Source organism: Staurois parvus, unplaced genomic scaffold, assembly GCF_062004578.1.
Source record: "Staurois parvus isolate SC_StPar_1 unplaced genomic scaffold, SC_StPar_1.0 ptg001065l, whole genome shotgun sequence".
NCBI lineage: Eukaryota > Metazoa > Chordata > Amphibia > Anura > Ranidae > Staurois > Staurois parvus.
In genome coordinates, this window is record NW_028318861.1 from 1,219,782 (window position 1) to 1,243,010 (window position 23,229).

The window sequence follows — 23,229 nt, forward strand, 5'->3', positions numbered from 1 at the left end:
ACACCCCCCTAGTAAAACACTCCTACACTGTATTGGTGTCACTGGGGTGTCAGTGACACCAACTTAATGCCCCCCCAGTGTCAGAATGTCCGCCGCAGTCCAGCTAAAAGTCGCTAAGCGCCACCATTACTAGTAGAAAAAAAAATCCCATTATCTGTACCACCATTTGTAAACGCTATAACTTTCACGTAAACCAATTCATTTACACTTATTGGGATTTTTTTTATCAGCAAAGACATTTTGGCCAAAATTTATGACGAAATTTTATTTTTTAAATTTTTTTTACTGGACATGTTTAATAGCAAAAAGTCATGTTTTTTTTCTCAAAATTGTTGGTCTTTTTTTGCTTATAGCGCAAAAAATAAAAACCGCACAGGCAATCAAATACCACTGAAAGAAAGCTCAATTCGTGGGGAAAAAAGGATGTAAATTTCTTTTGGGTGCAGTGTTGCTTGACTGCGCAATTGTCAGTTAAAGTAGCGCAGTAATGTAAAAAATGGCCTGGTCAGGAAGGGGGGTAAATCCTGAGCAGAGCAAGTGATTAATTCAAGTCTTCATCCCTTTCCAAAAGGCTGTAACATAAGCATCACTCTTTTACAGATGGATTATCCAACTAGTTTACATTATGGAAAATAACTAGGGAGTGTGACACCATGATTTGACTTTGTAATGGCCACGTCAGTAAGACTTTGGAGCATTGTTGAGGAAATGTCACTACTGAAGACTCTGAGAAATCGAAGTAGCATATTATTCATTTTGCAAGGCATGACTGCATAATTTGTTGGCACAGTCTGTTTCATATGTAATTACATCTACCAAACACACTCACTATAAAATGTTTTTCAGAAAAAATACAATAATACTACATCATCAATTTATAGACGCATACTCCTCTCAAATATATTTCATTAATCATTACTTTTTTTTCCTCTAAGAAAATAAGTAACTGCGATGAAGATCATCAGATTTTTATAAGAACCTATGAAAAATGGCTTTTTGACATAGATTTGGTTATTGCACATTTTTTTTTGTGTTTACACATCAAATAAAATAATTTCACACACATGTAATAAATAAACCGACACTAAGACAGAGTAAGAATATTTTTCTTTAAATCAGTGACATCAGTTTTAAAAGAACCAATAACACCTTAGGCACCACTGAGGGAGGTAAAATGGCCCTCTGTATCCTAAGGTATTAGACCCGCTGTACAGGTAATTGTGAATTTACATTGAATTCTCAAAATATGTACAGAAGGAGAAAAGAGAAGAGTAATTATGCCCTCTGCCATACCCCGGAACCTAATAACATTCACATCATGTTGAGGTGGGAGCTTACTAAATATATATCATTTATACCCCTTGAGGAACAAGATTTGTTTTTTTACAGTAACAATATTATATTATGCCATTTGCACCCAGTGAACAAGAAAAAAAAATATCTTCCAAACATGTTTTAAAAGAAATATAAACATATGCGTGATTTTTAAAAGTTTGTTAAAAGTACATTTGAACTCTTTAAAAACTTACATGTTGAAGAACAGTAACAATCTGATTCAAGCCAAGTTTTCAATTAGTGTTTAACAGTACTGAGTAAAGCTGGCTGTGGATTTAAAAAGGATTGTTAATCATCAATGTATACTGCCTATGCGTTTAGCCCTTTCATCCTCAGTATGTCTTAAAATAGACCTGTCATGGGAGAAATACGCCATCCTCTTTCTAAAGACACTAGGGGGGGGATTTACTAAAACTGGTGCACACAGAATCTGGTGCAGCTGTGTATGGTAGCCAATCAGCTTCTAACTTCAGCTTGCTCAGTTAACCTCCCTAGTGGTCTGATTATGTCCATATTTCTGTGCTCAAAGCGGTACCTTTTTTTGCATGGAAATATGTATTTTTTTATTGTAGGCCTGTAATTTTTAGGAATAACTCACTGAAATCTGTCCGAACAAGAGTCTAGTAAACATCCCAGGTATGTTAAAATTTGAAACACGAAATCATAAATTATAATTTAATAAATAATCATTAAAAAATAATAATATAATAATAAATTTAATTCAATAATATAATCAAACCAAAAACACTGAAAATTGAAATATAGCGGCAAGTTCGAACATCACTGAAAAATCGTTTTCAGTGTCTGATGACGAATTTCCCCACGAATCATTATCACTCAATTCTGAAAGTGGTTCTGATTTACTATCACTGTTCTGTAGCCGGTCTAAAACCGATTTTGCCCTAAAGGGATGCTTTTTGGACGCCATGGACATTTCTCAGTTTCCAGGCAGAAAGAACAGACAAATAAATGTAGGCAGGGCACAGGACAAAGCACTCGGGACAAAATGTATGTGAAATGGTTTGATACAGTAATAATTTACTATGTTATTTTAGTGAATTTAGTGAATGTCACTTTTTGTCATTTTCAAATTTTCCGCTGTTCCGTCCCCGTATGTCCTGACGTCGCAGGGGACGGAACCCAGAAGACAGATGCCGGCATCCAACGGAGGACATTACAGGGGACACTGCCGGAGGGACATCGCGGGAGCGCAGAACAAGGTAAGAGAAGAACAGATCCCGGAGCAGCGCCGCATGGTAAACCCGAGTGTAGCTCGGGGTTACCGCTTGTGGTACTGAAACTTTACCCCGAGCTACACTCGGGAATACCGCCAGGGAGGCTACGCTTTGACAATAAAACCTGGAAGCTGATTGGCTACTATACACAGCTGTACCAGAATCCATGTGCCCCAGTTTTAGTAAATCCACCCCTAGTTGTCTGGCTGGTGTATTGACCTGGCTTTGGTGCTTTCTGAGTCTCCAACCAACAAGTACACAAATCTGAGACTTTGAGTGCTTGTTTCCGGTCAGTGAAATCATAAAAGCCAGAAAATCTACACGACAGACAGGCAGTTAGCATTTTTGGCAATGGCAACCTCAGTGTTTCTCTCTTCACGGTTGTAAGTCAGCCTTCTGTTGTAATATTTTAATAAAGAGTGGGAAATTCTACAAACCGTATGAAGACCACTGTGGACCTGTGCTTTGCCCAAGCAATGCAGAGCACCAAGTTACCCCTCCCAACATAAACATACCATTGTTTTCCTCTCCGGCTGCTCCGTTCAGCTGCCAGGAATGGAAAGTAGTCCTGTGTAAGCTGTAAGTCTCTGGAATTGTAGCTAACATCGGGGTACAGACAACGTGGGTGACTGTGCTGATTGGCCCACTACCATCACACCTATGGTTGCCACCTTATCCCTTTAAAACCAAACACATAATTACACAGGTTCTAATTTAATGCAGATAAAGCACTAGGTGAGTTTAATTACCACCTTAATCAGCCGCAGAACCTGTGTCATTAATATGTGTTTGGCTTTAAAGGGATGAGGTGGCACCCCTAATCACATCACATGAGTGAGACACATGCTCCTCTATTCCCATAGCAGGTATTTCAACTTCCAACAATGAACAGAGTGGCAAGGGAGTGACGGAAATGGAAAGGTATGGTCTCTTCTATGGAGATTCCTGTCCTTCACCTAATTTATATCAAAACCTAACAAAAGAATCTGATTCCATTATTTGTAAGGGTGGAAATGCTCTCATAATGGTCACTGATGTTGTCCCTAAAAAGGTGAAAGAAGCCTGATGGAATTCACTTAAAACTGGGAAAAAAACGTTTTTTCTGGACTGACTCTTTAAAGGCCAGGTAGCAAGGTGAATCATGTGATTCCCTGTTCAACTGTCAGATATTTCAGTAGTAACAAGTCAATGCAGAAGAAAAACAGTCCCACTAAAACAAGTTGCAAAGTCTGGTGCAACTCTGCATAGAAACCAATGAACCTCCAGGTTTTATAGTCAAAGCTTAACTGAACAAGGTGAATTTAGAAGCTGATTGGGTACCATGCACAGCTGTACCAGATTCTGAGTGCATCAGTTTGAGTAAATCTCCTCCCACGATGGATTCTCTAGAATCAAAAATAATTGGGGAGTCATGCTGGCATGGCCTGCCCTTGTGGGGGGAGTTGGGAATGCAAAATATTATGACGTGACCTCGCACTACAATTCAACAAGAAACAAGGGTGATTATATCTGTAAGTGCTAACTAAAAATAGCATATGTCTGTTGAGTTGGTTGTCAGAGGGGTTTTCAACTTTAGTGCTGAGTTACACATGTGCGGGGCGGATTAAAGCTCAGGTTTCACAGCTAATTGATAGAGTAGTTGTTCATCAGGTCAGGTTTAGATCAGATTCAGGTCAGGAGTAGATCAGGTTCAGGTCAGGTTTACGTCAGGTTCAGGTTAGAAGTAGATCAGGTTCAGGTCAGGTTTAGATCAGGTTCCGGACAGTTTAGATCAGGTTCAGGTCAGGTTTAGATCAGGTTCAGGTCAGGAGTAGATCAGGTTCAGGTCCGGAGTAGATCAGGTTCAGGTCAGGTTTAGATCGGGTTCAGGTCAGGAGTAGATTAGATTCAGGTCAGGAGTAGATTAGGTTCAGGTCAGGTTTAGATCAGGATCAGGTTCAGGTCAGGTTTAGATCAGGTTCGGGTCAGGTTCAGGACAGGTTTAGATCAAGTTCAGGTCAGCATTTTATCCTGTAAATCCGCACCAGAACCGGCCCGCACTGCTCAGAAATCGTACATGACTCTTTTTCAATCCGCACTGCCAATGCACTGGAAATCTGTGAACAGGCACTATAGGAAGCAAAGTTGTTTCACGTCATGCAGATTGGATGCGGTTCAAACCGAATCCAATCCACATATATGTGAACCAGCACTTAGTCTTTAAGTGGGCATGTTATTAGGACCTCTCTGTGCTGAAGAAGAAAGAGGAATTTCCATCACAAATGTTGTAAGCAACAGATACATTCTCATTCCTTTGATGTTTATGTTGTCTTGGTGGGCTACCTTTACTTCACATAAGATTCTTATACAACCTGGTTATGTTTGAATGGACAAGCTATGTGTACTGATGCAATGCTGCTACTGCTACACATTAGAGGTGGGGTTACATTGATGAACGCCAAGCGTGGTCAAGGGTAAAAGTCTCTTTGGGGGAGTGTTTAAAACAAGTACACAGTAGAGACCGCCATTTTGTTGGCTGAACTAATATTTCATTATTACTAGGAGTTAATCTTCAGCACAATTGGGGTTTTTTTCTGCTTTTTTGATGCTTTTTTAATGTAAATTCCCTTCTGTTTTCCGAGAAAACCCTGAAAAGAGCACCCTGCCACTTTCAAAGAAGAAACTTGAGACTTGTGTATCCAAAAAGGATTAAATTCTTTGTGCATACAGAGCTAAGGCATAATGTTTATGCCATGCAATTAAAAAGGACTGCCTTTCCAAAAAAATGATGCTTTCATTTTGTATCCTTCATGCTGCACATTAAAGAATATGTAAACCCAATATTTCATATTCTTGATATGTGCCTGCTGTACCATATACTTGTGATCAGTGTTCTGCTGTTTCTCCTCCCCCAGCTCTGTAGGATCCTTATGCAGTTGAGAACAAAAAGGTATGCGTTCACTTCTAAAAAGGGAAAAAAAGGTATTTATAATTTTTTTTATATCTATGCACAAATGTTTTGCCTTTAATTTCTATTTTAAACTTAATGGGTTGTTATACAAGGTGAGGGTTTACATATGCATGGGATTTTATGCTCTGTAATGTGCAAGGAAGTCCCACTACCTTTCCATTTTATAGCTATTCATGCACTGTCTGGCATTACGCACATGGATGCTTACAGGCACTTCTAATGGAAAAAACACTTTCTCAAGTGTTAGGAGCTGCAGGTTCTACATACAGCCACCAATATAAATGAATGGCTTTATGTCAGGAGTGCTCTGCCTTTTGATGATGAGGGACACTTGTGTGATTGTTACCAGTCGCAGGCCACAATGAAATTATATGGTCCAGAATTTCACATATTTTATTTGAATAGCATAATGAACATTTTCCTATTTTCCAATTGCAGCCGTGGGAAGCTGGTGGGAGGGAGACGAGGAAAAGCTGACTTTCAGAAATTGCAGGAGGAAAATGGAGAGGATCGGTTCCTGTATATGCCGCCCCTCCTGTCCAAGTGTAATGCAGAAGGTGACAGGGAGCCCGCACAGGTTCCCTGGAGCATGCGGTGGGGTTACCATTGAGACCCCTGTTTCTACATCAGTGGTTGGGGGTGTGGGTTTACCCCCCCCAAACTTCAAATGTAAACAAGCCCTTACTGAAATGAGCCCCCTATAAGGCTGCTTTCACACTGATGCACTGCGGTTTACCTGCATCATGGGAGCAGCGCAGTGCACTTGCGGCTTTAGCTGTGCTTTGCCATAGACATCTATTATATTTTGTGGTTGTGGTGCACTTTCTGAACGTGTACCAAGACTTCTGCATTCATTTGCATAGAATAGCAATAGAATGGCAGTACTAGGGTTCTTGGTTCAAATCCCAACCACGGCACCACCTGCCTAGAGTTTGCATGTTCTCCCTGTGCTTGTGTGGGTTTCCTCTGGGTACTCCGGTTTCCTCCTACGCTCCAAAGACATGCTGGTAAGTTAATTGGATCCTGTCTAAATTGGCCCTAGTATGTGTATGTATGAATGTAAGTTAGAGACTTTAGATTGTAGAGCCTTTGAGGGTTAGGGACTGATGTGAACGTACAATATGTATATATATATATATGTAAAGCGTTGCGTAAAATTGATGGCGCTATATAAGTACCTATAATAAATAAATAATAATAGTACTTCTCTGGTTTGAGGTCAAGGGCCATGTCAGAGGGCTCTGAGGGCCACAGGTTGAGCACCCCTGCTGTATGTGGTCATGTAAACGGGGATTTTGTCTGCATCCATATTAATCTCTGTATGAGTGAGCAGCATATTTCCCCAAACATGCCACTTCCATGCTTGGGAAACATGCCGTACACATGTGTGGGCAAACAAGTATGAATTAGTATCTTTACGCAGTAGCGTCCTAGGCACAGAAAAGCAATGGGGATTTTATGCAAATAGTCATGTGTAAATGTAAATGTCCGTGTAGTTTAGGCCTTACTGGAGATGTCCTGTGACCTTACTTTGATTAGTATTCACTACTTTCATTCAGCCTTTGGGATCCTGCATTACCCCAGGTTCACACCTAAGTGTTTTCCGCAGCGCTTTGCAGAAACGCAGTACAGTCCATTTAACATGATTTCCTATGGGACACGTTCACATCTACACGTTTTCACCCGGTGTGTCTTATGGAAAGCGTCAGGGACTTTTTTTTAATGCCAAACGTTGCGTTTTTGGTTCTATAGACTTCAATCGGAACGCTGCAGAAAAGCATGTAATGCATTTTTGCCGCGTTTTTGCATTTTGCATTTAAAATCTGCCTAGCAACAAGAAAAAAAAACTAAGGAAAAAACAAAATGCGGCAAAAACGCATATAAAATGGATGTTCAAAATGGCAAAACGCAACACAAAACGCAATGCAAAAATACCTCAAACGCAACCTCCATAGGTGTAAACCTAGACTTAGGCTGGCCATACATTATACAATTTTCTTTAGATTTTTGCTTTAGATTTACCAAAAACCTTAGGAGGTCAAACCTAAACAACACTTTCAGTTGTTCCAATTAGGCAGGCTCTTGCATTACATAGTTGAAGGTAAATCTAAAGGAAATTGGGCAGAAATTGGTCAGAAAATTGTATAGTGTATGGCCAGCCTTAGAGTCAAATCAGTCTACTAGTTAAGGAGACACCAGTTTCCTCCATTCTGTTAGTGTGATATGGGTGCTCTGATGTAGTTTTCTCAGGCACAGAAATACAGTCTTTATATGATGTGTCCTTTTCTTCCTGTGATGCCGAAAAGTATAAATGCCACAAGGCTGATTCTGTATATTACAGTGTTGTATTTAAGGCAGAGATTGCACCTATAATGTACCAGCCTTGGCAGTGAACATATCAAAACAACTAAAAATATATGTACAAAAATAGATACAGTAATGGCTATTATTGCTTAAACAGTCTGCAATGCAAAAGAGAATGTGAATGTCACTACTAGGCATTGTTTTATACTGAAACTACCTTTGAGATGAAAGAAATAGACATTGGCACAACTATGCTGCAGTCTAAGAAGCATGCTGATAGAGGAGAGAGCAGAGAGACAGATGAGCTTGTCAATGCGTTTCTCCTCCTTTTCAATGTCCAGTCACAGGGTGGGGAGGGGACCTGAAAGTGAAAGTGAACCTGCAGCAGTGAAAGATCAGTTCCCCTCCCCTGCCACACAGGACTCTTGCTGTGTGGGAAAGCTGTGTGAATTTTAATACTGAAGGGACAGAAATTCAGATCCTTTTGCTAGGTAATCCGCTATGAAATATTTATTTCATCTGGAGTTCAGCTTTAAATATTTTTTGGAGACTTGCCATCAGGGGCGGACTGACCATTTGGAAACTCGGGCACTGCCCGAGGGCCCGGGGTCAGTAGGGGGCCCCATGAGATTCCCCTGGTACATTTTTCATAGGCTTTTTTGAGTTTGGGCAAGGACACAGGGGCCCCATGATTCCCTATTGCCCGGGGACCCCATGAGTTGTCAGTCTGCCCCTGCTTGCCATAGTTTTGCTTGACTGATCTATCAGCCTGGGTTTACATATATGTGGTACGGTACATCGCATTTGATTCGCTTAGGAACCGCACCGCATTACTGTGCAAATCACATGCGATTTGTGTGCGGTGTGATTGGAGCCATACATTTTGTATTGCTCTAATCACACTGCACCCGCACTAAAAAGGTGCAGGACCCTTTTTTGGGTCCGCAGTAGAATCGGGTCACATGGGTATTCACACCTATGCGATCCGATTCTGCACATCGCACTGCGTTTTTCGGACCGCTTTCTGGGTGTTAACATACACACCTGCAGCGGTTCGCATGAACGGGGTGCGATTCTGATGCGGTATAGAATTTGCACAGAAAACGCTGCAAACTCCGCACCGCATCAGTGTGAACCAGGGCTCAAGTTACAATTGTATAAAATTATTTGATTTAGTGTTTCTCAAATTCTGGGTTTCCTTGCTATTCTAGCAATATAACATGAAAAACATTTAGGCTCCATGCACACCAGCGGTTTTTAAGTGGAAAAAAATGCTGGATAAAATATGCTGGTAATAACGGTTTTTGGTAGCGTTTAGAAGCAATTTGGAGCATTAGCGTTTTATTTGCAGTTTTACAGTACATGTAGGGAAAAAAAGCTAGAAAAAAAGGTGTTAGCAGCATTTTAGTAGCATTTAGGAGCGTTTGGTGTTTTTTTCTATTGGAAAAACGCTCCCAAAAACTCTACAAAAACAATTTTTTTTCAGCTCCTAAACGCTGAAGCCTGAAAAATGCTACAAGCCTAAAATAGTGTAAAATAGGATAAATAGGATAATACTATTTAGCTTCTAGGAGCAGAAAAAATGCTGATAACAGCTTCTGGGAGCTTCGAAGGTAAGTTCACGTTTTAACAAAAAATAATAAATGCACATTTTTTTGCAGGTAAAAAAACGTGCATTTATTATTTTTTGTTTATGGAGCCTCTATTGCACCAGTGATCAGCAGATTGCTGGTGCCATGCAGGTCTCGCCCTGACCTGTCAGTATATCTGCTTGCTTGTACACCCCATACAAGCAAGCAGATGCTACTGACAGGAAGGCTCAATGAATGTTCATTGAAAACTACAAGCTGACAGCCGCAAAGGCTTCTGGGACTTGTAGTTTTCCCATTCACAGAATGCTGTAAAAGAATGATGTGGCCAGGTGGGCAGAGCCCCACACGACCACATCTTTTTAAAATTGTGACAGCTAGTGAAGGGGGAGAAGATCCACCGCTAGCTGTCACAGTGGGCATTGGGGAGGGGGAGGGGGGAAGGGTGCAGTGGCCAGTCAGATTGTAACACGTTACACCCTAAATATGGGTATAACATGTAACATGCTACGAAAGGTGAAATTATTCTTTAAAATAACCTCTAGTGTGCATGGAGCCTTAGCTTTATTCAGAATAGGGGAACTGACCGTTACCTAGGTAATTGCCACACAGAAATTAGAAATGATCAATTAATTCTAATTTAATTGCAATTTTAATTTATTTTTTTCTGGCAAATGTTATCTAAACAGCTTAAAACGTTTATAAGTTAAAGGGCTTTCTTTATTATCAAATAATAGAAATAATTTAAATTATTGATGATTATAATAAATTCAGCTTCTTCTACATGTTATAAATTTACAATAATAAACAATAACTTGGTTAATGTTAAAGTGTTAATAAACCCAGGGCCCTGCATTCATTATATACCTGCTCTCCCACAGTACACAGAAATTAAATTATTTTAGTACATACAAACTGCTAAATACCTTTTCTCATCAGCAGTATATAGCAGTCTTGCGACTTCTATTAGTGTCCAGCAGAGCACTGGTTAAAGCTTGTAGGAGGAGTTTTCATCCTCTCCTGATTGTGCAATCAGGCTGCAGGACCCCTGACCCTCTGTCTGGACAGTGCTGATTGGCCCGTGCTGATCACATGCACTCTCCCAAGGAAAAAAAAAATCTCTAGCAACACACACCAAACTGAACATGTGCGGCTTGTCCCCAAGGCTCTGTTCTATCAGCATGGATTAGGGATGGATTAGGGACAGTAGAAGGGGAGGATCAGAAAAGACAGGATCAAACAGCCTTTTTACACAATGCAGAGGATTAACCCCTTAGGTTCCACAGTGAGTATAACAAGCATGCTTTACTGCATACACAGACTGATTTTTACTGTTGTGGGTCTAGTAACACTTTAAGTACATTCATATTCTGCACTCCAATAAATAGATTCTTTGTTACACATTGCAAGCTTGTACTTTTGTACTTCTTTATTTCCCACATTTTTGCAATTTCAGATATTTTTTTGGTATTCACTGGTCTTTCATTTACAGCCTTAAAAAAGAAGAACATTTAGTGAACCTAGGTTAGTCAAATGTGTCTGAATCCACTTCTATTTCTAAATAGGTCACACTGTATCTACAGTGCCGTGAAAAAGTATTCATACCCCTTGAAATTTTCCACATTTTGTCATGTTACAACCAAAATGTAAATGTATTTTATTGGGATTTTATGTAATAGACAAACACAAAGTAGCACATAATTGTGAAGTGGAAGGAACATGATCAATGGTTTTCAAAATTATTTACAAATAAATATCTGAAAAGTGTGGCGTACATTTGTATTCAGTCCTTTTAACTCTGAGACCCCTAACTAAAATCTTGTGGAACCAATTGCCTTCAGAAATTACCTAAATAGTAAATAGAGTCCACCTGTGTGTAATTTATTCTCAGTATAAAAACAACTGTTCTGTGAAGCCCTCAGAGGTTTGTTAGAGAACATTAGTGAACAAACAACATCATGAAGGCCAAGGAGCACACCAGACAGGTCAAGGATAAAGTTGTGGAGAAGGGTAAAGCAGGGTTAGGTTATAAAAAAAATCCCAAGTTTTTAACCTCTCTTAACAGAGCACTGTTCAATTCATCATCTGAAAATGGAAAGAGTATGACCCAACTGCAACTCTACATAGACATGGCCATCCACCTAAACTGACAGGCCGGGCAAAGAAAGCATTATTCAGAGAAGCAGCCAAGAGGCCCATGGTAACTTTGGAGGAGTTGCAGAGATCTGCAGCTCAGGTGGGAGAATCTGTCCACAGGACAACTATTAGTTGTGCACTTCAAAAATCTGGCCTTTATGGAAGAGTGGCAAAAAAAAAGCCATTGTTGAAAGAAAGCCTAATAAGTCCCATTTACAGTTTGCAAGAAGCCACGTGGGGGACACAGCAAACATGTGGAAGAAGGTGCTCTGGTTAGATGAGAACAAAATTGAACTTTTTGGCCTAAAAGCAAAACACTATGTCTGGCGGAAAACTAACACTGCACATCACCCTGAACACACCATCCCACCGTGAAACATGGTGGTGGCAGCATCACGTTGTGGGGATGCTTTTCTTCAGCAGGGACAGGGAAGCTGGTCAGAGTTGATGGGAAGATGGATGGAGCCAAATACAGAGCAATCTTAGAAAAAACCTGTTAGAGTCTGCAAAAGACTTGAGAATGGGGTGGAGGTTCACCTTACAGCAGGACAACAACCCTAAACATACAGCCAGAGCTACAATGCAATGGTTTCGATCAAAGCATATTCCTGTGTTAGAATGCCCCAGTCAAAGTCTAGACCTAAATACCATTGAAAATCTGTGGCCAGACTTGAAAATTGCTGTTCTCAGACGTTCTCCATCCAATCTGACAGAGCTTGAGCTATTCTGTGTAGAAGAATGGGCAAAAATGTCCCTCTAGATGTGCAAAGCTGGTAGAGACATACCCAAAAAGACATGGAGCTGTAATTGCAGTGAAAGGTGGTTCTACAAAGTATTGACTCAGAGGGCTGAATACAAATACATGCCACACTTTTCACATATTCATTTGTAAAATATTCTGAAAAACATTTATCATTTTCCTTCCATTTCACAATTATGTGCCACTTTTTGTTGTAACATGACAAAATGTGGAAAATTTCAAGGGGTATGAATACTTTTCATAGCACTGTGAGTGCCTCCATGTTAATTTAGTAGCTTTCCTATAAGTGCTGTTATAAAATAGGTGCTGCTTTATCAACACGGATGGATGTAGGTGTTGTAAACAATACTGCAACAAAGACACATCAGAGGACAAGGATGCCTTCTTCATAATACACTAAATCTTGGAACCAGTCGTCCACTTTGATGAAAAATTTCAATCCTGTCAATTTAAAATGAACCTGGCCTAGCCTAAAACATTTCTAAGGCAGGAACAGTTCTGACATTCAAGCACATTGTGGTACCAGCAACTCCCATACTGCTTTTCAGATCGTTCCTTATAATTTTGTATCTCAGTCCTGTGTAATTAAAATCTATTTATGTGTGTGTCCATCCTCTAGCAGGAATACATTTCTCTAAAATATTCCAGAATCAAAATGTCCCTTGGTAGAGATGTGCTCATCTGAGTAAATACATTAGCTGTAATTAATGTATCAAAGGTTATCAATTTAGTAAATGGAATTTAAACACTGATTTAAATAACAAACTCTTAGACATTCAGCCTGCAGAACATGCTAATTTAGTAATGTATGTGTGTGTGTGTGTGTGTGTGTGTATATATATATATATATATATATATATATATATATATAAAATATTTTTATATCATCTATATTTATAGTAATATATAGGTTAGAGCAAACGTGGAAGAAGCACTAATGAAATTATGTATGCTAAAGCCACTTGGATACTACACACAGTTGTCCTGCAGTGATTCAATCTTGATTCTGCCAGTTACTAAAGTTGTATCTGAATATTATGACTGGTTGTACATACTACCAAGGATTCCTTACAATTATAACCATGGTGTGGAATACAGCAGCCTACTCCCCAGTGTGATCATTTAGTGGAATATTGTGGTTATACAGTACACCATAGGGCACCTGCCTGGCCAGATCAGTGATGATTTGCAGTACTTGAAGCAGTGGATTAATGATAGATACAGTATATGAGGCCTACTGTTGATATATATATATTCAGGGGCATATTTACCACAAGGCAAACAAGGCATTTGCTTAGGGTGGCATTTTTCAGGCTGGCAGCACCGCCCCCCCCTGGAAAAAGGGACACATGCACCATGGGAACCAGGTGGGATCTGAGAGACTCTTGATTGACTCTTGTTCCCGGGGATGTCCAGAGCTATGAAGGTGAGTTGCTTTCTCTCTCTTGCCGAGAGGGGAGTGGCCGGTGTCTGGGGGGGGGGGCGATGGCAGTAGAAGGCTCTCTCAGGTGGGGGGAGGGGAGGGGAGGAGTGGTCAATGTCAAGCTCTCTCCCGGGGGGGGGGGCAATTTTGTGTTGCCTAGGGCAGCACAAAACCTAAATACACCACTGTATATTTTGACTTTACAATCTGCTCTGATATACATGAGCATAGATATGAATTACTAAACCAGCATGTTCAAAAGACTGAAGTTTTTAAACTTTTAATCTGTGTGTTATTTAAACAAGCATTGAAATTATAGAGTTGATTTACTAAAACTGGAGAGTGAAAAATCTGATGCATGGTAGCCAATCAGCTACTAACTTCAGCTTGTTCAATTAAGCTTTGACAAAAATCCCAAACACAGCACCACCTGCCTGGAGTATGAATGCTCTCCCTGTGCCTGTGTGGGTTTCCTCTCACACTCCAAAGACATGCTGGTAGGTTAATTGGCTCTTGTCTAAATTGGCCCTAGTGTATGTATGAATATGAGCTAGGGACTTTTGATCGTACGCCCCATGAGGGTTAGGGTGCCTGATGTGAATGTACAACATATATATATATATATATAAAGCGCTGCGTAAACTGACGGCACTATATAAGTACCTGTAATAAATAATAATAGTAAATCAAGCCCTGTGTGTCTAACAACTTGATCTCCAGGCCTATTCTAAAACTTCCTACATAAGTGTAAAAATCAGCTTTTTTGTTAGAAAGAACTTGAACCCTCAAACATTATATATATTTTTTAAGCCGGGGCCCTAGAGAATAAAATGTTAGGTGTTGCAATTCTTTTTATAAATTTATAACCTTTAATACACTAATTAGATCTAACATATTTACTAACGTATATTTTATTAAAGCCTGTCTACAGAATCCAATAAGCGCAATAAAGATCTTGCCTCATTAATCAAAAACAAAAAGCAAAAGATTTAGTAAATCCCCGGTTTCCTTCTTTTTCACTGACTTAAAGCGATTCTAAAGGCTATTTTTTTTGGTGGGGGGGGGGAATAACAAACATGTCTATACCTACCTGCTGTGTGCAGTGGTTTTGCACAGAACAGCCTGGATCCTCCTCTTCTTGGGTCCCCTGCAGGCTCTCCTGACTCCTCCCTTCTGTCGGGTGGCCCCATAACAAGCAGCTTGCTATGGGGGCACCTGCTGCTCTGTGTGTCCATTCACACAAGAAGCCGTGGCTTGGCCCTGCCCCACCTCTCCCCTCATTGGCTGTGATTGACAGCAGAAAGAGCCAAAGGCTCCCGCTTGCTGTCTGAGCCAATGAGGAGGCAGAGACCCGAAATAGCCGAGGCTGTCATGCACATCACTGGATCGTGATGAAGCTCAGGTAAGTATTGAGGTGGCTGAGGGCACTGCTGCACATAGAAGGTTTTTTACCTTCATGCATAGAATACATAAAGGTAAAAAAAAAACCTTCAGTCTTTACAACCACAAGTCACATATTTACATATATAGTTCCAAATGTACAAAATGTGAGCACTATGTCACAGCAGGTTTCACTAAAAAGTTATTGTGTGGTCCCTAATTTCCCAGATCTATAAAGTGTCTTCTAACAAAATCTAAGACATCTTCTAAAATATATTTCTAGGACCCAGTTTTACACTTCTCAATGTAAAGCAGGTCTATCCCTGAAAGAAAAGAGAATGGACATGCAGTGGTTCACTAATTAAATAAAGTAAGATGTTTCAATGAAGTCTGTCAGTGTACAGATGTTACAATGTAATGCCTGCAGCCATTTTGAACTTTTGCTCTGCATTAGGTAGGCACAAAGCAGTTTCTATGCAACTTGCTGCAGTAAGGTTGGAGCTTTAGATAATGTCAAATTATTCTCTGCTTTTGCTTGACAATGGCAGACTGAATTTAAAAATGAATTGTTTCAGTCTGATCTGCACCGCTCAACACTTTGATCTTGGATCTCATTAGACAGGTTAGAATTCAGGATAGTTTCGCACCTATGTGTTTTGCATTTATGCACATTGCCATGGTGCCTTATTTGTGGTGCAATACCATTCATTTTAAACAACACCCAAATGCACCTTGCAAACATACCAGATAGGAGCCGTCTGTCTATTGTGGTACAGACAAAGTACATGTCTGGTTTGTCATGTCTTGTGGCAGCCCATTCAAAATTGACCATAGTGCCTTAACACAACGTATGTTAACACATGAAATACCGCACATCCGCAATGCACTGCATAAGTGTGAAAGTGGCCTTGATTTTTCTAAGTGGTAACCAATGTCTCCTTGCCATAAAAAGCCACAGCCTGTTCTTTACAGTTCATCCTTGAAAAATCCTTGTATATATTGTGGATGAAGGGGCTAAACGCTGACTATAACCAACATCCCAATGGAGGTTCAATTAGCAGTGTTCACAGTTTGACCATTTCAAATGAATAGCTTCCCAACAGCGATTATATATCCTTATAATTAGGAACATACAGGATATTCTATTATCGCTTACTTCATACAATGAAATGCATGAGGCAATCAGAAATGATGGTTTCAAAAAGACAAAAAGTAAACATGTTGCATTCATCTTGAAAAAACATACTCTTATGCAGTTAAAGTCCATACATTAAACTTTTGATAAATATTCTTCGTAACGCTCTTCAAATATATATATATTTATATATATATTAATTTAACAACTTTAATCTCCCTAATGCTCAGCTGCCTTTGGAGTTGGCTTTACAGTGTATAAGAAAATGAGACCCTTTTGAAAAGAAAATAGTGTCAAAATTGAACTAAAAGGTCAACTTTACACTGGACACAGTAGTAAAGAAAAAGAAAGAAAGAAAAAAAGAAAACACGAGAGCAAATTTCAAAAAGAAACAGCTTCCAGTAGAAAAAAAAGGAAGAACATTATACAACGGATAGGATAGAGTGTAAGTATTTTCAGGTAAAGATGTAGTCTGTCTCAATCCTGGTTAGGTAAATTAGTAATGCACTTTTTTCTGACAGTGCAAAAATATCCTGAGAAAATGTTCAGATTACAACAAAAAATACAAAGGGCGCACCCCGTCACTAAGGTCATTTTTTTGCACAAAACACTGCAGGCAGGTATTTCATAAAAAGAAAATAGATTAAAATAAACCCTAGAAAATGAAATAAAAATTCTACATATGTCTGGAAAAAAAAAACAATGGAGACTATTATTTTTTTTGTCAGTTAGCAAACCAGAGGTGGATTGCGTTAAACTACTGGTAATAATTGTAAACATTCAGGGTTAGTGTTTCGGACGATCTAGCACTGAATGCGTTAAAAGTTCGTTATGGCCAATAAGGGAATAAGGAGGTAATTTGTAATTCAAGTTTTATTTTTTAATTTCCTTTCTGTTAGCTAATAAAGCAAGTCTCAATTTCACACTTCAGCCAACTACGAAATTTGCAATTAAACGCTCGGAAAAGGAATTTTCCCATACAGGTATTGTGCAGCTCTGATGCAGAGCCCACCACCGTGACGTGAATGGAGACGGTGTATCTTGAAGAAGGTTGGTGGTGGCAGCCCTTTTCACCTTTTTAACTGCACTCTATCAACTTGGCCAGGTTGTCTCGCAATTCAGTGAGTTCAAAGATTTTTCCGTCCAGGATTTCTAAAAGAGTTTTCAAGTTATTGCGAAATGCCTCCTGTTCACCCTGACTTTTCTCCAGACGTTGCTCTAAGTCGGTTAGCTGGCCTTCCAGGTCTTTGTTTCGTGTCTCCACCTCCTAAAGTTGGAGAAAAAAAAAGATATTAGAATTATTAATAACTATTAATTATTATTAATAATTAGACTAAGGTGCCTGGATTTAATACAGGTCCACATCTTTGGAATGATGGACTTGATGAGCCTTGTTAAAAGAGCCTTGACTACTGAAACCAAGACAACAGATAGCCTGCTTTGCTGTACTGTTAAGTGGTTTATGGCCTACGAGTCTGTACAAATGAACTCCTGATAGAGCACAATGTACAGAAAAAACATAATTTTTCAAAAAAAGCTAGGCTTTTCTAGCTAGAAAGCAATCCTTGAGCGCCAAATAAAGCGGTAATCAACCTCATAGGCGACTATGATAAACATTTCCCCACAAAGCTCAATACTATTTATTCCCATAGCATGTTTCTTATTTTTTCCACAGCCCAAGTTCTGGACAAAGTCAGAACCTTATTTGAGGTTGTTTAGTGATTCTATACTGCAGTGTACTTCCACCCTTTCTCCTGTGTGAGACATAATCTTGCGCATGCGCAGTAAACTGTAACAAAGTGGTTCTGCGGATCTCCTGTGCTAATACTGAGCGGAAATGTTCACACACCCTGAGACAAAGCTAGTCACATGGGGTGCTTCAGGAAATTCTTCAAGGGTCAGCACTCTCATGGGATGTAATGTTGTGGAGTGCTGATAACTGAGGTACGGCACCTCTACGAAGAGACTGAGCATACTGAGCATGCTATCAATGAGTGGCAAAAAGCGACATTGTGATACCATGAAAGGCATCTGGTTGTAAGTCATTTCAGAATGCTTTACATGGTGCAGAGTAGAGTAGAAGCGTTTACTACCATGTTAAGTAAATTTGGGGCTGCAGTGTCAGACACTTGCGACCATAGCCAAGAACTGTACAGGCACCAAGATTTAGGGTATTGTTCAAACTCTGAGCTGGTATTTCAGTCCAGAAAGTGGATAACACCCCTGGATAATGCCTGAAGAAGGATGGCTGCATCTTTCTGGACATAAAAGGAAGATAAAGGTATTTGAGAGATAGTAATACCTTATTGTGTTCCACCAACACAATCCATACAACACATGTGCTTAACATGAAAAATGATCATTAATAACAGGTCCACTTTAAAGCTTTAGTTAAAAAAAAATTTCTTTTTTTGTCTACAACTTTAGTTGCTTTATTTACAGTACCTGTATGAAGTATGTCCCACAATGTGCAAGCTGCTGAATTCTGTGGAAATTGTCACTAAAGGGCTGCCTTGTTCTCTTCCTACTACTGGACTTCCACACTGTGGGGGGTAAGCAGTTTCAGGTCTCCGGACTCAGCTGCACTGAAGATAACCTGATGGGGACACACCCATTCCTGCCCAGTCCTCCACTGAGAAACATTGTCTCATTGATTATATTGCCTGTAACATGATCTGTGAATGATCTGATCAGACTCCCTTCCACTCTTAGATCATGTTACAGGCAGTGTAATCAGTAGAAGAACTGTTCTCAATGGAGAAGATAGAGGCGGGTGTGCCCACACAGTGCCAGAAGATCAGTGGCAAGAAGAGGACAGGGCAGTCCTGCAGTAAAGATTTCTACAGAATCCAGCAGCCTGCACATTGTGGGACATACTTTTATTACAGGTAGGTAATATAGTTAAAGCTGTGAAGGAAAATAATATTTTTTAGCTAAACTTCAACGTTAAGTACATGCATAAAGTAATTCTACTCACTCTTGGCATCCCGCTATCACTGACTGAACCTTCTCCCACCCACTCTTTTTATCCGCGTTGTATTTCTTTTCAAAAGTTTATATTGCACTTTTACATATTAGAAAAGAATCATTAGCCACGGGTACAGCAAAAGACCTCGTACAATCACATACGAAAGGTTTCATCACCTAAAGGCCCAGTGTGGCCAAATTGGACAGACAATAATATAAGTGGTCCATTAGGTATTGAGGAGACCCAACTGCCAAGTTGTTGTCATCTTGGTTAGTACCAAAAGGTACAAACCAATATAGATCTTGGGGCAAGAAAGGGAAGATAGGCAGAGACAGGGTAAAGAAAGATGTACACTAGGGCTGGGAAGGGGTTACGAAGGAAAGGGAGGGAAGGACCTCTCGACCAGGAGATATACCCTTCCGATATTTCTTTTAATTGTCATAGCACTTATTCTATTCCTGATCATCTTGTTGGGCTTTTTTTAACCTTGGTGGTGCTTTAATTTATTTCAGGATGTATGTAAAATTTTGGGAAGTCAAGTTGTCTGCTAACACTTCAGGCAGGCTTTCTGGGGTTTGGTAACTGGTCAGTTTTATATGTCCACAGGTGTCCCTTGGTTGCATAATGTTTATTATAAGTGTTTAATATATTGCTTATGACTTATGTAATATTGTTTCTCTATGGGCAGTCAAAACTCCATTCTATGATGAAAACATTTCACCTGATAAATGATTTTAATACATTTTATTGCAGAAAAAAACTTGCAAGTATGCAGTAAAACAACATATATTTTCTTTCAATAACATTTGCTATGCATTTATAGATTTTGCAGAATGTTTTGGGAAATGTGTGATCACAGTATTCCAATACTTTAGTGATCAAAAGACATGCACCATAAAATGCCCTAGGGTGGTATGGATCTGGGATATGTTCATCTACAGACATATCATCATATGCAATAATGGCAATGAGCCAAAGTTTTCAGTTGGGTTGGCCTTATGCAGATATGGTAAAAGTGATGCTAATGGCTTTGGATAGGTTGACCTTTTACTTAAGGTCATCTGATAACCACATAATCAAATATAATTGAGGTAACATGGAAATGGGGAGTGTGAAAAAAAATAAAAATACAATTTTTTTCGTCACTAATGCTACATACACTATATTGCTAAAAGTATTGGGACGCCTGCCTTTACACGCACATGAACTTTAATGGCGTCTCAGTCTTAGTCCGTAGGGTTCAACATTGAGTTGACCCGCCCTTTTCAGCTATAACAGCTTCAGCTCTTCTGGGAAGGCTGTCCACAAGGTTTAGGAGGGTGTCTATGTGAATGTTTGACCATTCTTCCAGAAGTGCGTTTGTGAGGTCAGGCACTGATGTCGGATGAGAAGGCCTGGCTCGCAGTCTCCGCTCTAATTCATCCCAAAGTTGTTCTATCGGGTTGAGATAAGGACTCTGTGCAGGCAAGTCAAGTTCCTCCACCCCAAACATCCATGTCTTTATAGACCTTGCTTTGTGCACTGGTGCGCAGTCAGACCCATCTCCCTGCTGCCTTTCACTTCCAAGCTCCTTGAGCGCCTGGCCTACAATCGCCTAAGCGCCCACCTCACTGATAACAACCTCCTTGACCCCCTACAGTCTGGCTTCCGTCCCCTACACTGCTCTAAAATCACCAACGACCTGCTAACCGCCAAAGCCAATGGCCACTATTCTATCCTCCTGCTCCTTGACCTCTCCGCAGCATTCGACACTGTTGACCACCCTCTCCTCCTTGCCAAACTGCACTCCCTTGGCATCAGGGATGCTGCTCTCTCCTGGTTCTCCTCCTACCTTTCCCAACGCTTCTTCAGCGTCATCTACAACACTGCCACCTCCCCCTCCGTCGCTCCATTTCCTCAAACTTAACCTATCCAAAACCGAGCTCCCATCCTCTCCATCACTACTAATAATGCCACCATCTCTCCCGCCCCACATGCAAAGTCCTGGGTGTCACCCTGGACTCCCACCTCTCCTTCCTACCCCACATCCAACTGCTATCTAGATCTTGCAGGCTCCACCTCCGCAACATCTCCAAGATACGCACATTCCTCACCCCAGACACCACCAAACAACTCGTACACTGCCTCATCATCTCACGCCTGGACTATTGCAATTCCCTTCTCACTGGCCTACTCAAACAAACGCTATCCCCACTCCAGTCAATCCTGAACTCAGTGGCTAGACTCATCCACCTCACCAACCTCTCCACATCTGCCTCCCCCCTCTGCCAATCCCTTCACTGGCTCCCGATTGCCCAACACATCAAATTCAAACTGCTAACTCTGACCTACAAAGCCATTCACAATGCTGTGCCAAACTACATAACTGACCTGATACCCAAATACTACCCTACCCGTGCCCTCCCCTCCTCACAGGACCTCCTACTCTCTAGCTCCCTGGTCTCCTCCTCCCACACCCGACTGCAGGACTTCTCTAGGACTTCCCCCATCCTCTGGAACTCCCTACCCCAATCCATCAGACTGTCACCTACCCTCTTCACCTTCAGGCGCACCCTGAAAACCCTCCTCTTCAGGGAAGCCTACCCCAACCTCACCTAACACCTGACCTCACCTAACAACTAACCTCCTCCACTCCTCCCACCACTCCATCCCCCACAGCCATTTCCTCCTGTACCACTTTCCCCTCCCTCCTAGATTGTAAGCTCGAAAGAGCAGGGCCCTCGAACCCCTCGTGTATTGTATTGTTACTGTCTTGTCTCATGTTCCGTCCCCCTTGCTACTGTACAGCGCTGAGCATACCCTTTGACGCTATATAAATACTGTATAATAATAATAATAATGTTGGTACAGAAAAGGGCATCCCCAAACTGTTCCCATAAAGTTGGGAGCATGAAATTGTCCAAAATATCTTGGTATGCTGATGCCTTAAGAGTTCCCTTCACTGGAACTAAGGGGCCAAGCCCAACCCCTGAAAAACAACCCCACACCATAATCCCCCCTCCACCAAACTTTACACTTGGCACAATGCAGTCAGATACTCAGACACGATCATCGGATTGATGTCAGGCTTGGATGCAGCTGCTCAGCCATGGAAACCCATTCCATGAAGCTCTCTACACACTGTTGCTGTGCTCATCTGAAGGCCACATGAAGTTTGGTGGACTCTGTAGACAGTTGGCGACGTCTGCGCACTGTGCGCTTCAGCATGCACTGACCCCGCTGTCATTTTATGTGTACCACTTTGTGGCTGAGTTGTTGTTGTTCCCAGTTGCTTCCAGTTTGTTATAATACCACTAACAGTTGACCCTGGAATATTTAGTACCAAGGAAATTTCCCAGTTGACCTTTCTGCAACCTATTGCAGTACCACGCTTGATTTCACTGAGCTCCTGAGGGCGACCCATTCTTTCAAAAATGTTTGTAGAAGCAGTCAGCATGCCTAGGGGCTTGATTTAATACACCTGTGGCCATGGAGGTGATTGGAACACCTAAATCCAGTGGTTTGGAGGGGTGTCCCACTACTTTTGGAAATATAGTGTATTTTGATTACAGAACAATCCCAGAATGGCTTTATCTATGTGTAGGCATTTAAATCAATAGAAGTTCAGAGATTTAGGTAATGACCATCCAGAGATAGGTCAGAACCAAACGCTCCTCCTAAATTGTGTTTTTTCACACAAACTTTTATTCTCAGATATATGAAAATTTAATGGAGCCTCTGCAAGTATTTTAATAGATAATAACACTTAATCTAAACAAGTGGGTGTTAATATGTAATACTGCAGTTAGCACACAGATGTAGAAACCACTGGATCACAGTGGTTTAGGAATGAGATGTGTTTCTGTTTGTATCTTATTTAATGGCTGCCCCTTCAATACTGTATGTTTTCAAGCTTTTTTCCAGATTAATTATTTAACACTTATCAAACATTCCTTCATATTCATTACAAAGAGTGCTGTGTCCATGATACTGGCTTCTGAATGAACAGTGCAATTAGAATCTTATCAGTCTATA

The 23,229-nt window shown here is 40.6% G+C and overlaps 1 protein-coding gene across 3 annotated transcripts in view; it reads right to left on the minus strand.

Moving 5' to 3' along the window:
• Positions 1 to 1,090: 1,090 nt before the first annotated feature.
• HOMER1 (homer scaffold protein 1) overlaps positions 1,091 to 23,229 on the minus strand; it is a 178,297-nt gene continuing 156,158 nt past the window's right edge. For all 3 annotated transcript variants that reach the window (XM_089658370.1, XM_089658369.1, XM_089658368.1), the window contains one exon: positions 1,091 to 17,514. In XM_089658370.1, coding sequence (XP_089514496.1) covers positions 17,326 to 17,514 — 189 coding nt within the window. In that variant the 3' untranslated portion in view covers positions 1,091 to 17,325. The remainder of the gene's footprint in view (positions 17,515 to 23,229) is intronic.